The sequence below is a fragment of the Ammodytes marinus genome (genome assembly GCF_949987685.1).
Source record: "Ammodytes marinus genome assembly, chromosome: 19".
In the NCBI taxonomy this organism is placed as follows: Eukaryota; Metazoa; Chordata; class Actinopteri; order Uranoscopiformes; family Ammodytidae; genus Ammodytes; species Ammodytes marinus.
The window spans coordinates 22,892,312-22,908,265 of NC_137223.1; the positions used below are offsets into that span (position 1 = coordinate 22,892,312).

The following is a 15,954-nucleotide window of genomic DNA, read 5'->3' on the forward strand; positions in this document are numbered from 1 at the left end:
TTTGTATTATAAAATCAAAATCTTCATTCTACTCAAACATATGCCTATAAATAGTAAAACGAGAGACACTGAACATTTGGAATGGTCTCTTCATTTATTTCCAGAGCTGTATAGGCTACACACTGCATTGTTGAAATGATGCTTCCAAGTTCCATGACCCATTTCTTCTCCTTGCTCTCTCTGCTGGGAGTTTTTTTTTTGCGAGAGTAGAATAAATAAAGTCTCGGAGTCTCTATCCAAACAGTGTTATCAGCACTATCAGTAATTCATCTGAAGCCCGCAGCATGTGTGCGGCTGCTAGTTCAAAGCCTTCTGTGTTAATGAGCAATTAAACCGGAACTGCACCAACACAGGGAAGATTCTACAGACCTCCCCCCCCCCCCAAAAAAAAAGCAGATGGATGAATTTACATGCAGGTCAGACTAGAGATGCATTGAGGAGAGAGAGAGAAAGAGAGAGAGAGAGAGGGGGGGGGGGGGGGGAGAGAAAGAGAGGGGGGAGAAAGAAGGAGAAAGAGAGAGAGAGGGGGGACAGAGAGAAAAAAAATAGAGAGAGCGAAAGTAGGGCAGCAGAGAGAGGGGAAGAATACTGCAGTTTGGTGTGAAGGGGGTGAGTGTTGTGGAGGTTTTGGAAATAGATTTATTAGTTGATATTGTTGCAACAAGGTTTATTTGTGTTTCTTTGAGCATTGCTTCACTCTTGGCAATGTTGTTCGAGATGGAAAATATCTCGACAAATATATTGGATGCATTGCAAAGATATTTTCTACATACATTATTGGTCCCAAGATGAGGAAACCTTAAGACTTAAGGGATAGTCAGACTTTTTCACTATAGCTTCAAGACGAGGTTCATATTTTTGAAAGATGTTTTATAGTGTTAATACACAGCCTAGGCTCTGTAAATGGGCATGATGCTACCTATGGCAGGCTCCCTTTGTAGGCTGTGTATTATTATTTTTTTAATATACAGCTGACACCGCACACACAGTACGGACAGGGAGCGGATCATGAGGAGATATTCACTGATTTTGACAACAAGGATTCTCCAGAATCACTGACTCCACCTTTAAGTATTAAATATATGGAAGTTATTGGCCGTCTGGTTTCAGTAAAATCCCCACCGATAATTGTGTTAACGGTAAGAAGAAAAATCTCAAAGAAGTTCACTCCAAACCCTTCTAAAAGTACTGAATCACTTTATTAAATACATATCAGTTTAATAAGTTTGATAGGACTGAGACTTAATGTCCAAAGAAACAGAAGTGTGGTCCTCCATGGATCACCGAACAGGAGTAATGACATGACAACAACACAGGCTTCACAAATCATCTCAATAACTTTAACTTATTCAACACAAAACACATTCAAACGTTTTTTCTTTACGCTATAGTGATTTAAAGGAGCAGTGTGTAGATTTTTTTTTTGTAATTTTTCAGAACAGACTTGGTGGAATATGTAATATAATATTCCCAAGTATGTTTTTAGTTAGTGTATAATTAATTGCTTGAAAATTAAATGTATTTATTGCGTTTATTTCCTTAGAATGAGCATTTTTATAATCTACATAGGAGCTAGAAGTTTCCTCACTAAATGCCAATACACATTCAGATATTACACACTGCACCTTTAATGAAAGATTATGATAAATGAAAAGCAGTTTAGTCAGATACATTTTATTTTAGATTTTTCTGATCTCTCCTTATGGTTTTACAAAGATAGATTCAAACCGTTTTAACAAATGCAGCAAGTTATGAGAAAAAGGGGGGATAATACTTTGAAAATTCAATATGTCAACGCTTGTAATCGGCTGTCAGAATGAGCAGTTAAGTTTAATACTTCTAAGGCTTTTCTTGTGTTTTTCTCTTAGCTTAAGGGGGATTTAAGGGAGTTAGGGACATTTGAAAGCTCAGATATAAAAGGACCCTTCCGTATTAAATATGACATATCACCAATCTCCGCACTAGTTATTTTGCGCTCAAGTGTTTTAATTGGTCAAAACACACCCTGCGTTCCAATCCCTATACTTCCCTACTATTTAGTATGCCAGAAAAAGATTTTGGATGTCCCAATACATGCAGGTCAATTGTAGTATGCTGAAAATAAACAAACAGCCCAATAACTCCAATAGCATTTTAGAGTATTCATCTTTATTCTTGACATTTCTCGACATAATGAAAAAAAAATCTTCCTTATCTTCCTTTTTTTTCCTCTCCTCTGGCCCTAAAACTCTTCTGTACTTTAGTATGTAGTGTAGTAAAAAGAAAAAGTATGTGATTTGGAACGCAGGGTAAGCTCGTATGTAACACTACGTTTTCCATGTTTGCAATGCATTCTGGTCAATTGAGGCCACTTTGAGTAGAATAAAATATCTTTCCCATTGCTTATAACAATTGATTTTTTTTCATGCGATTGTTTAAAGTTGGTGCAAAATGGCGGCTTACGAAAAGAAGAAGCCCTTTGCTGATTTCGATTTAGACTCAAAGACACTCGCACCAAAAACACACACATATGACATTAACATAGACAGATAAAATCACTGGGAGATCTGACCTTACATTGGGTACATTTTGGCAAGTCAAACAAAGCCAGCTAGTGTCTACAATCGTGTTCAAAATTCAAATATTTATTTTAAGATTTTTTAAAGATATTTTTAATGGTTTCTCATTGGGAGACTGAGATAACAATCACCACATTACACATCCAATACTCGCACGAAAAAAATGAACAGGGGTTATTGTAGAAGTTGGAAAACACACACACAATTCAACTGCTTACGCTACGATCATCATCTTGGGTACAATTTTCTTTTTGCTGGTGTTCAATTGAAATCTCCTTGCTAACTCTCTTGTGCTCAGGTAGTTGTAGTTTTACAGGATAATTTTTTAAACACAGAACAAGCACAAGCAAGTGAAAAAATGACACTCGGAAACACTTGAACATTTTTAACGAACGCACCTTATTTTACAGACTGATTCGCGTGTCTGATTTTTAAGGCTGTTGCTGCAGGTTTTTTGGAGTTAAGAGCTGCTACGATTGGACAATTAAAACAAATTAAATGAAGGTATGTTGATGCCATCAGCCATCCCCAGGTTATTTTAAGAATGTATGGCGGCAAGCAACTCAAATTTCAGAGAGGAGGAAGCAACAGAAATACAACCCAACCCAACAGCTGCTTACTGTTCAATAAAATGAAAAGGCAGCCTTTGACAGGGGGAGACAATTTTAGAAATGTGCCTCACATTCCATACAGTATGACACCCTGCCCTTAGACCCTTTTAAAATCATTAAGAGTCTTGGTTGAAAAAAAACCTAAACCTCCAAATCTCTTGGCACACCTTGTAAGTGGCTCTTTGTTGGATGGGATTCCTGGTGTAATACTCTGCAGTTCAAGGGGATTTAGGAGGTCGTACAAGTTATCAAATTCCAACACGTAGCAGCATTAAAAAAAAACAAGTGTGTGAAGTGTGTCAAGCGAGTCCAATGAGTTACAATTTGAGCAGCAAATGCCACAGGTTTGAAGCCTGAAGGTTCGCTTAGCTAAAAAGGCACTAATTGTGTAGGTAGACATCCAATAGAAACAAAGAAGGGGGTACAAGTTAACATCCGAAATGTTTTGAAAAACTGCATTAATTATATCATATTTGCTTTGATTAGCTTTGGATTAAGGTTTTTCTTAACTGACCCTGACTGCGTAATTCTCTGCATTATTTTTTGTGCAGAGAAAACAGTTGAGGAGATTCGGAACGTGTAACCAACACAGCAAACATTCAATTATTTAATATACTTATTGTATGATGGAGTCAGTACCATTGTTTGTATGCTACCGAGTCTATTTAGGTTTTTCAGGTTCCATTCAGAAACCTGAGATATGCATATGAACACATTGCTAAGGTATTCACATTTAACGTGAGCACATAGTGAATTTTATAAGATCTCCATTTAAAGGGGAGACAGGTAGTATTCATTTCACCTCAAATGTTTGATAGAAAATTTGTCAAAACTTAAATGAAGAGTTTAAAAAAAAATGGAACACAACCACATGTCATATTCAAACTGGATTTAATTTTAAAAACACATTCTTTTAAGATAATTTTTAAGTCAAATTAAACCAACCGAGATCAGCGAATTACCACACAGCCGCCTCAAGTCCAGGACATTTAGTACTGACCGAGCGCTGCAATTTCTTTGGTTTCGCGTGTATTTCGATCATTTTTACAAACAAAACAATATTAACGATCATGATCTGTACAGATATGATATCAAATTGCAAAGGTTATCCAGGTAACTGTGTGTGTTGACAGTTATAAAGTCATGTTGCATTTTGAGTGTTACAATGTTATGCTGCTATGTTGAGCCATAGTGTTGGGTGCTACAATTTCAGCTGAGAACGTTTTTGCAGTACAGTTTTCAGAGATATTTAGGAAGACTTGAGTAACAATCATGTTTAAAGTAGGAGATAGGAATTTTATCACATCCAAACGTCTTCGCCTGTCTTAAGAAAAACAAACTTAAGACTCTAAAATAAGGCTTCCTCTGTTTGTGGGAGCATTATTTAAAGCTGGGGTGGAGGATTTGTGGAGAAAATGGCAGTTGGGATAGAGATTCGAATCCAAATACCTCAACCGCTCCACTTGTTCTCTTTGGTCCCTCCCCTATGGTCCCTCCCTGACACGCTCTACACCAACAACGTCGTGCCAAGAGAATCGGAGCCTCGCTCTGATTGGTCATGTTAACTTTGACCAATCAGAAATCATATACCCCAGCTTTAAGTGTTTACGGGAAGTTTCATTTTTCCCTATTTTTTTGCTTACAGGCATTCAACAAAAGGCAAGTTGTATTGAATTGCTGTTACAATCTTTTTAGTGTACAGTATTGCCTAGTTTGTGAAGTGCTTAGGATGAAACAGGGATAGTTAAATAGCCCATTGAAGGTTTGTTAAATGTCTTAAATACATTTTTCTTTAGCATGTTATAGTGTAAATCGAAAGCAATTTCTTGATGCAGCAGTTTGTGTGTGTGTGTGTGTGTGTGTGTTGTTAGAATATCAGTTAAAGATTACAAAGTATTACAAACAACCCTGTATTCCATTGATAATAAGTTGCTACCCTGGTCGACAGCTTTTGCATTTATACTGCGAGCAACATTTTGAAGGCCACAGAAACTTGCTGCTGACAATCAACAAACTAATTTGTGAATTTTAAATGAATTTTCAAACTCACTGGCCATTACACAAGCCAATCAAATTAATCTATTATTCATTAATGTCACTATGATAAATAAACCAGCAAGTGCAAGTCATGTGAGAATTCGACCACAGTTACTCAATTCTTTGCAATACTTATTAGATGAGAGTATACTAAGAATATAAAGTCTCAATGCTACTACATACAGCTCTGGAAAAAATCAAGAGACCACTCCTAATGTTCAGTGTCTCTCGTTTTACTATTTATCGGCAAATGTTTGAGTAGAATGAATATTTTGGTTTTATTCTATAAACAACTGACAACATTTCTACCAAATTCCGACACATTCTTTGTCATTAAGAGTATTTTTCAATAAGTAATGTAGAGATGAAGATTTAAGAAAAATCCAGACTGGTCTCTTAATTTTTTTCCGGAGCTCTATATGTGTGTGTAGCTTTTTTTTTAGACATTCTTATCAGCTAGAATGAATGGGAACTGAGTTGCTTATGTCGCCAGCCCTGTCCGACTTCTTTTTGATGACGCAACGCTCCTAGAATTCCGGCAATTAACGTCATGACAACGGAGTCATTATGGATTAGGAATGAACGGCCCTATGTTATGAGAACAGGAATTAGTTGATGTGTCATGAAACGGGTTGGAGTTATAATACGTAAATTGACCCGATTGATTGAAACCATATGGGGCCTTTTTACGAACCAGAAAAACAGTGACGCATCAAGTTTTCCCTGTGATGTGTTCAAGTACATGATCTGAAGCTCGGTGAATTGGACCTCCAAGTTTGTTTTTGAGCACATGAAGAGATTTTTTGAAACTGTTTCCAGCATTTTTGAACGTTTCACATTTTTCAGAGCAAAATGTACTTGCTCCATTGATGAAAAGAAAAGGGGCAAAAATACAAGTTAAGCCCCCAAGGTATGAATGAAAACTCTCTCTGTTTTCAAGCATTTTGTTTACACTGTGGACAAGTTTTCAGGACTTCCACCTCTGTATCCGTTCCTTGAAGTCTGATATCTCCTGTCCAGACCTTGTAGAATTATGTAAATGAACGATTTCAACCCCTTCAAAGTAAAACACACAAATAGTCCATTGTCTATTTGCACCGACACCGATATCAGAGTTCAGAAGTCCAATCCTTGTGTCAACTTTTTTTACGTCCCAGTTTTCTGCTTTTTCCCAGCCTGGAAAAGCTGTGATCTTGACTTGTATCGGGGTCGTGTTGCAGTACAAACGTCCATAGAGATAAAAACAGGAACGCAAATGACTTGTTATTATATTATAGAATAAATAATAATACAACTTTGTTCATATATTTTGTATATGTTAAAAAAAAAATTAAAAAAAAGGAAAAAAGTTCTGCCCAAAAAAAAAAATGGTTGACTGGCTAGAGCTAGCCAAACCACTTGATATACTGTAGAAGCAGCTGTAGAATAAAAAGAAATAATATTTACATATAATAATATATTGCCTAATTTTTGACTATATGGAGTCTTGGTTGGAATATAAAATCCATCTCAACTCCTGAGTTTGAGCCGCTTTCAGCTCTGCAGTCTCATGAAAAAAGTAAAAAAAAAAAAGTAAAAGGAAATCTTCTGCAGCACAAGTGTATCACCCGAGGAGGAGCTTTATATTCCTAGTCTTCTATGGTAATGAGATACCATACGCTGCTCTCTCAACCAGTTCCTTCAGCCAAAAGGTCTCCATAGGTCTCCACCTCAAAGTCTTTTCACCCTCATTCCAAAATGAACCATCCACACGACCAGATCGAAAAAAAAAACGCCTTTAAAACCATTGAAGAAGTCTTTTCACCCTCCCGTATAACCACCATCCATGTGCATCAAAACGCTCCAACTAAGCCCTCAGATATTGACGTGAAAGGAGTCCCAGCTATCGTCCTTTCCGACCCCACCAACACCACCACTGCTACCACCACTCCCGTTGTTCTTGGCAGTAGCTCCAGGGCCGCCCCCCTCTCCGTCCGGACCCTCCCCAGTGGGCGTGGCCCCCGGGTCGGGTCCGTAGTACTCATCGTCCTCGTCAAAGAAGCCGTTCTCCATGAGGCTGAGGCTGGAGGCGGCGCTCAGGTCCTGGCAGGAGCCCTTGTAGTCCTGGATGGACTCGTGCAGGGACCAGAGCTGGCAGAGCAGGGACATGTCCTGCTGACGCAAACCCACCTGGGAGAAAGGGGGTGTATGGAGGAGACTGATTAGGATGTTAGACCGTACTCGTTTGGGAGTGATTGACCACTTTAAAAGGTCTTTTTTAATCCAAGTTAAGTATAGATACCCATATGGACAAGGCTGGATAAAGGTCCTGATTAGTATGTTATATATATTTGTGTGTGTGTGTGTGTGTGTGTGTGTGTGTGTGTGTGTGTGTGTGTGTGTGTGTGTGTGTGTGTGTGTGTGTGTGTGTGTGTGTGTGTGTGTGTGTGTGTGTGTGTGTGTGTGTGTGTGTGTGTCCTGCTGACGTAAACCCACCTGGAAGAAGGGCATATGGAAGAGCCTGATTAGGATGTCATCATACTAATGTGCCTTGACTGAAATATTGAGAATGGATTAATTACTCTAAGTTATTTGACAAAGTTCAGATCAGTTTTATTTTGTCATTGTTACACAGGTAACAACAAAACCTTGTCAGAGCAAAACAACTTACAGGAATAAAGTTTTAGTTGTCCACCAATTTACATTTACGTAATTCAATCTGATCTCCATGCCTCTTTCCTGCCTCTTCAATATGAGAATACAGTATGTGGCATTTTTAATATTCACTTTTTAATTGATTTATTATTTACAATTGTTTTTGTCATTGTATTAATGATTGATTTTAAAACAAATCTTCAATCAACTGGATAAACAGGTAATGAAAATAAATCCTTATATAACATGCATTGCCCCTATATCTGACATCATGGCATTACTACTACTGCTCCTACTGACTCGAGGCTAGAAAACAAATATACGTGTGTGTGTGTGTGTGTGTGTGTGTGTGTGTGTGTGTGTGTGTGTGTGTGTGTTGGGTTCAAAAGGTCATTTCCCCCTGGCCCTGCATACCACTCAGCTGAGAGGACCACTGCATTGTCTTCCACACATTTCACATTGGATCAGACAGACTCATTTCAAACAGCTGAGAGCGAGCGCTAGGCTAGGCTACATTAACTACATACACAGGCTAGGCTATACACACTGGGGTTAGGCTTAAACCTTACACCTTAAATGTTTTATTTCTATTAATTCGCTTTTCTAATGTGTATTATGTATTTTAATCTTGCCCCTGTAGAGCACTTTGAATGGCCTTATGTCTGAATTGTGCTATATACAGTAAATTAACTTGCCTTGCCCATTTAAAAAAATATGAGACCTTGAAAAGTTATCAGACAATATCAACAACATAGTAAAACATTAACAGGCAAGAAAGCAATAAGCACGAGGATAGCTACTGTAGTATGGAGAGAGAGGGAGAGAGAGAGAGAGAGAGAGAGAGAGAGAGAGAGAGAGAGAGAGAGAGAGCGAGAGCGAGAGCGAGAGCGAGAGCGAGGAAAGCACGTGAAAAAGAGATAGGATTTGGTTAAGTATGTAACTGAATTCCAAATGGCAAACAGGTTGAGTTTCAAGTAGTTTCAACTATTTACCATCTAAATGACCAGGTAATGTATGACTAAAGGCAGGCTATTGTTATGTGTCATCCTGTAGACATGGAGGAGTCTATAGCTTGATAATGATACCTGGTTGATCCCTGCTAAAGGCAAGGGAGGGTAAACAAGTGTGAGTAATGTGTCAAATTCTGTATACACCTTAATGAGTGGAATAAGGTGTATTAGTTTACCAGAAGAGTTGATGCAAGATCAGGAGTCATATAGAAAAAGTCATATTTTTAAGCTAAAGAGGGATATTAAATTAATCTTAAAATCAAAATCAGCACAAGACGAATGGCTATGTTCATTTAAAATATAAAAAAAAGTAAAGAAAAAAAGGGTAATTTTAGTGTTTGTGCTTAGAAATGTTCTCTAGAGGTAGACTATAAGGGACTACTAACTGCTAATAACAGGATACCTACACATTGGGAATTAACAGGGCATTTTGGTAAACCCCGAACAATTCAGTTAAGGTGGACTTTTGTTGAAATCCATTTGAAAAATGTAAGTTGCTGCTGCAAATAACATCAATAAAAAGCGTCCCAATGCCAAGTTTGGCCTGATCCTATTTTTTCTTGTGTGAAAATGTTTTCTTGATACCAGGCAGTCTATTTAAAATAATGGTGTTTTATTTTCTCATGCTTAGGCCTACAAAACTTGCTTTGTATACTAATGATATAATATGATAAACATTGGGAATTAACAGCGTATTGTTGTAAACTCGGAACAATTCACTAAATGTACTTACTAATGTTAAACTCTATTAGAAACATCTCAGTTGGCTGCTGCTGCGAAAAAAGCGAAATCTATACCTGAAAGTTGATATTTATCCATATATTGTTATATATAGTAAATGATATGCATGCCGAATTTACCAGGAGACTCGAATAATGAATGATACGCCTTAAAATTGGCGTTAAGAGGTGTGTAAATTTGCTCAAAAGCAACATGAAAATAACACTACCAGAATTTGTCTATGGAGTTTGGTTGCATACTGTGAACGTAGGATTAACTAACCAACAAGCCAGTGGTGAAAAAAAAACGTAGCACTTTCTTTCAGTATAAAATAACAAACAACCAAAACAGTCCTTTGACTTGTTTTACCATCTCTTTCCGTAGTAGGGCGAGGGCTGCGTCGAGGTTGGCCGGCTTATTGGTGAGTAGGTTGTCGCAGTTGTTTCTGCCGCGGCTCAAATCGTCCTGTATCATGGTTTTCTTCACGTACATCCGCTCCATTTCTCTCCAGGAGCCGCCGCTCGAGTTCAGCAAGCCGCTCAAGCTCTTCGGAAGCGGGGGAAGACCCTCGATGCAGGCCATGCCCCCTATGGAGCCGTTCGCTGACTTACCATTCATTGTCCTTGGGGGTAATTTTTTAACAAAAATAGGGAAAAAGGCTAGTAAATTAAAAAGTGTTGACGTTGAAGTTGACTGTTTAGTTGTTATAATTCGCTGAGAAACAAGCAGCCGTGTCTCTCTCTCTCTCTCCCCCGCACCAAACAAACCAAGCAACAGCGGAGGGTTTGTCTCTCTGTCCCGAGGCCAGTGACGCCACGTAAAGCTACCGGGACACCAGGCAGTGAGCTTCTGGTTTGATCATCAAAATAAAAGCACCATTGGTCATTTTATGATTTTCTTTCAAATATAATTTTTTATTTTATTTTTCATCTCAGCCTTTATTTTTAGAGGACACAATAAAAACAAGATATAAAAGAGCATCACTGATACACTTTTTGGTAGCCTGGCACCACCCACCTACTTTCGCTCAATTTGTATTTCCCTTCAGTAGTCAAATGAAAATGTACAAATGAATGATATGAAGTATGATGGTGTGGTAGGACCAGGCTAACTTTTTGGTGTTCTTGTTTTTACTACGCTATAACTAAAATAAAGTTACTATGAGAAATGTTTTAATGTTTATGAAACAGTCAAATTATTCCACTGATGATCATAAATGAGACCACCAGTGAATACAACATATACTTTACTTTTTATGTCCTTTTTAAGTATTAATGCCTTTGCTCGTGTCCAATCTCCCTGGAACTTAGACAAAATGATTGATGTCAGGCAGACCGGAACATAATGTGTTTCCATAACTGTAAAGTTTACTTTGCTTCACCATTGTCAATTTGTCATATATTACCATTTATAATCTGATATAGCAAAACATAAATAAATACATTACCTCATGGCCATGCATGCATCCTGCAGTGCGGACCCTATTTCACTCACTCACTTACCAAACAAATGCACACACTGTAGAACCATGGACATACAATGTGTAGAATGCGCTATCAAAAATCTTTAGAGCGGGAAAATCCACAGGAAGACAACTACCACTTCTGATAGGGATCTTGTTGTTTGCTAAGATGTTAGTTATATTTGCTTTTGAAGACAAATCTACATCAACATTAAGAAATGTACTTTGTAATAAACCCGTACAGTAGCTACATCATGGAGAGAAATAAAACTCTCTTATTTTGAATACTGAACATCCGGTGGTGTTTGGGTCAATAGATGTGATCTTGGATCTTGGCGATACTGGATTTCGGCTGAGTAGTAAAATCCGCTTCCTGTCCTTTAACCAAACTGCTGGGCGTCTCCCTGCAAACACTTATTTTTTCACTCATAAAAAAAACTGACACAATGACAGGATCACTTAGAAATGTTTATAATGACATCAGACCTAAATTACTTTGTATGAATAAAATATATTTAACTGACACATGGAAAATAACCACTTTCACTTTAATTGAAGAAACTTCAACATTAAAAAATTGAAATAAACATAAATCATTATCAATCTTTGTGAGTTGATTACTTACTGCTACATTAAAACAATACTTTTTTGAATTACACATTTTTCAGACATTTTTGGATAATTATTCAAAATTGGCAATATGTATCTGGATGAAACATAGCTAAAAAAATCTCAAAATTTACCAGTGCTTTACATTTCAATGCTTTTGTCAGTTTTTATGATATATCGTCAACATAAAGCAGCACAGAAACAGTCTATAGTTCTTGGCATTGAAGTGACTCTCCTGTCCACCAATTAGTATAATGGGGGACCATGTTTATTTGATTCCCTACAACAAAACAAATACATTGACTGTGTGTGTGTGTGTGTGTGTGTGTGTGTGTGTGTGTGTGTGTGTGTGTGTGTGTGTGTGTGTGTGTGTGTGTGTGTGTGTGTGTGAGTGTGTGTGTGTGTGTAGACAGAGGGTTGAGGTCATGACAGGAGTGTGTGTGAGACAATAGTTTCAGTACAAAGGACAGATGGTGGGCCTCGCTCCCCCCAACCAAGCCTGAAGCCCATCACAACAATAACACAACAATAACTTTAGCTGTAAAACACACGCGCACACACACACACATACACACGCACACACACACACGCACACACACACACACACACACACACACACACACACACACACACACACACACACACAACACAACAATTACACACAATAGCATCACACCCACTGGTCTGCTAGAGATGAGCATGTGCTATAGGCTAGTAGGTTACCACACACACACACACGCACGCACGCACGCGCACGCACACACACACACACACACACACACACACACAGAGAGAAAGGCAGATGGATGGAGCCTGAAGCCTGCTTTTCCTAATCGCTCCACTGAAATGAATTCAACCTGACTCATTTTCCTTCGGGCAGATAGAATATAAACACTAATACCCCACAGCAAGGTCTTCAACTTCAAAATAAAAGACTGGGCTTTCTTCTTATACCAATCATCACCACTCATATTTTATTTAGTTCAGTTAAAGGCTCCATAGAGGTCCAAAGGAAATATTGATTAATGTACATATTTAATCTATGTAGTAAAAGGCCAGTCTCCTTTTTAAAGGTGGAGTCAGTGATTCTGAAGAAAGCTTGTTGTCAAAATCAGTGAATATCTCCTCTCGATCCGCTCCCTGTCTGTGTGTGTGCGGTTAAAGAAAATGGAGTGTTGATACACAGTGTATGGGTTCTGTAAACAGGCATGTCGCTTGCTACTGTGGCCCTCCTAATTTACCTGGTCTAGATACCCGTTTACAGAGCCTAGGCTGTGTATTAACACTAGCTTTCTTTTTCAGACCACGGACAGGCAGTGAGGAGATATTTACTGATTTGATTTTGACAAAAAGTGATCTTGACGACAAATTCCCTGAGTCAACGCACACACACACACACACACACACACACACACACACACACACACACACACACACACACACACACACACACACACACACACACACACACACACACACACACACACACACACACACACACACACACACACACACACACACACACACAGTATGACATGTCACATCTGCACTGCCTTATTAATCCTGCTCTTAAAACAATTAGCCATCAACTGACAGTCCACAGCTGTAGTGTTTAAAACAACAGCTCTGGGACAATCTGTTTGGTGTTGGAGGGTCTTATTTTAGGATTTTAGACTGTGTGTGTGTGTGTGTGTGTGTGTGTGTGTGTGTGTGTGTGTGTGTGTGTGTGTGTGTGTGTGTGTGTGTGTGTGTGTGTGTGTGTGTGTTCGTATGAGCAAAAGGATTGTATATAAGCTTTCACCACATTCACCATTATAGCTGGTATATCTCTACCTCCTCATCAAAAGATTAAGGGTTTGATGCCCCCCCCCCCACCCCCCCGGCCCCCCTGGTGAGGCCTGCAACCGTAGCAACCATAGACATAATGGTTATTATGTCTATGGTAGCAACACTATAGCTCCTTCTAAGCTGCCTTGCTCAAAAGCACAAAGACTTCTGCTTCATTTAGCCTTAGCTTAGGCCGGCTAATAATGCTCTAAAGATATCCGCTTACGTCTCGGCTGGAGAGCGATATCTTCCTTCAAGGTCAAGGAAATTACAAAGTCCTCACGAGTCACGCAGCCCCCCCAAAAAAATCCCCAAATCCTTAATCTGCATTGTCTCTTTAATTAGACTTATCTTTTTAACTGTTAATGCTTCAACCTATAAGCACTTTAAATGTATCAGTTTCTGTTTGGAAAATATGCTATACAGGAATTTAGTCATTATCAGAAAATGCATGGAAAATAATTTGGATGATTAATAGTTTGTGTCATGTGTCAATTAAAAGGCAAAATGCTGTAAATTTGCACTTTTTGCACAATAAGAATTGTTGCTGCTTTTCTCAATTTTATATCACTTTATATCACTTTCTATTGAATATCTTTGGGTTATGGACTCATTTAGACAAATCAAAATATTTGAAAATGTCAACTCGGGCTCTGGACAATTTTTAAATGCATTTTACACTATTAATAACATACATTTTTAGTTTAATTTTTTTGTTGTTGAGGAATACAAAAAATATGGTATACAGGAATTTAGTCATTAACAGAAAATCTATTGACAATCATTTTGAAATGCAATCAACTTGCTTCTGAAATGTGAACGTTTGCTGCTTTTTCTCAATTTTATATCACTTTGGGCGACTGTGGCTCAGGTGGTTAAGCGGGTTGACCAACGATCAAAGGGTTGGAGGTTCGATTCCCGCCCGGCCACCTGTGTCATGGTTGTTGTGTCCTTGGGCAAGACACTTCACCCACCCTGCCTTGTGTGAATGTGTATGATTGCTGTGTGTTTGAGGTGGTGGTCGGAGGGGCCGATGGCGCGGAATGGCAGCCTCGCTTCCGTCAGTCTGCCCCAGGGCAGCTGTGGCTACTATCGCAGTTTACCACCACCGGTATGACTGTGTGTGAACGAATTGAACCTGGAACCCTGTAAAGCGCTTTGAGTCAACAACATCGAAATAAAGCGCTATATAAATCCAATCAATTATTACTTGAATATCTAATTGAGAAAAGCAGCAAAAATTAATTGCAAAAAGTGAAAATTTACAGCATTTTGCTTTTTTAAATGACACAAAGTATTAACTATCCAGATTGTTGTCAATACATTTTCTTTTTACGGCTAAATTCCTGTATAGCATATTTTCCAAACAGAAACGGATACATTTAAAGTGCTTATAGGTTGAAGCATTAACAGTTAAAGAGATAAGTCTAATTAAAGAGACAATACAGATTAAGGATTTGGGATTTTTAAGACTCATTTAGACAAAACAAAACATTTGAATAAGTCATTTTTGCTTCTGGGACAGTATGATTATGTTTCACTATTATCTTAACATGTAATAACCTCAATTTTATGTTTATAGCTTTTAAAAATGTTTGAGTAAAACAGAAACATATATTAAAATAATATCATAACAGATAAAACTGATCATAAAAGTCATAATTTGTTGCAGCCCTCTGGTGCAAAAACTATAAATCTGCTATTTTCCACCGTGCGTTAAATATTAGATTCAACATTTTCCATGATAAATAAGTAAGTTTAAGGATCTCCACCGGCTCTAAATCATGAATGAAATCACGGGCAATGCCACAGTTCAGCCTTTTGATAATTCATACCAGCTGCTATTATAGGATAGTGGGAAAATCAAGAGACAATTCAGGTTAAAAAGGTTTTAAAAAGAAGTTTGTGGAGTGGGAGATATGTTGATTAATTTGTCTCCAATTGAGAAACACACACACACACACACATGCACAGACACGCACAAACGCACGCACACACACACACACACACACACACACACACACACACACACACACGGTTCAATTCTATTAATCTAAGCTTTTTTGTTTGGTGACTTGACAAATTTAACATCACATAAAATACTTAAAAAAAACATAACTACATCAGTAGTGTGTTGATAATGTATCTTTGCAAAGAGAGGTACCATAAAGTCAAGCTATCATAGTCAATATGGCTACATTGCACATTAGTCTATTCACATATCCCCTCAAGATACCACACTTCGGAGGGGGTTGCATTGAACTTGGAACATGTTTCATGGCTGTCAGAGAGACAATACATCTGAAAGGGCGGATGGAGTGTGTGTGTGTGTGTGTATGTGTCTCTGTGAGTGTGTGTGCGTGCGCGTGTGTGTGTGTGTGTGTGTGTTTGCCTGTGTGTGTGTGTGTGCGTGTGTGTGTGTGTGTGTGTGTGTGTGTGTGTGTGTGTGTGTGTGTGTGTGTGTGTGTGAGGGAGAGAGGAGTGGC

The 15,954-nt window shown here is 38.4% G+C and overlaps 1 protein-coding gene across 1 annotated transcript; it reads right to left on the reverse strand.

The window, feature by feature from the left end:
• Window positions 1-1,253: 1,253 nt before the first annotated feature.
• Window positions 1,254-10,313, reverse strand: fam89a (family with sequence similarity 89 member A). Its single transcript, XM_080048074.1, has 2 exons — window positions 9,940-10,313; window positions 1,254-7,375 (listed from the first exon to the last, which is right to left on the reverse strand). Exons 1-2 carry the CDS (start codon window positions 10,186-10,188, stop codon window positions 7,061-7,063), a joined length of 564 nt encoding a protein of 187 aa, XP_079904200.1. The 5' UTR covers window positions 10,189-10,313; the 3' UTR covers window positions 1,254-7,060.
• Between the last annotated feature and the right edge of the window lie 5,641 nt (window positions 10,314-15,954).

Coding starts and splice junctions, on each gene's coding strand:
- fam89a (XM_080048074.1), bottom strand. CDS start 10,188: ATGAATGGTAAGTCAGCGAACGGCTCCATAGGGGGCATGGCCTGCATC. Junction 7,376..9,939: donor CCCTACTACGGAAAGAGATG/GTAAAACAAGTC, acceptor CCTTTCTCCCAG/GTGGGTTTGCGTCAGCAGGA.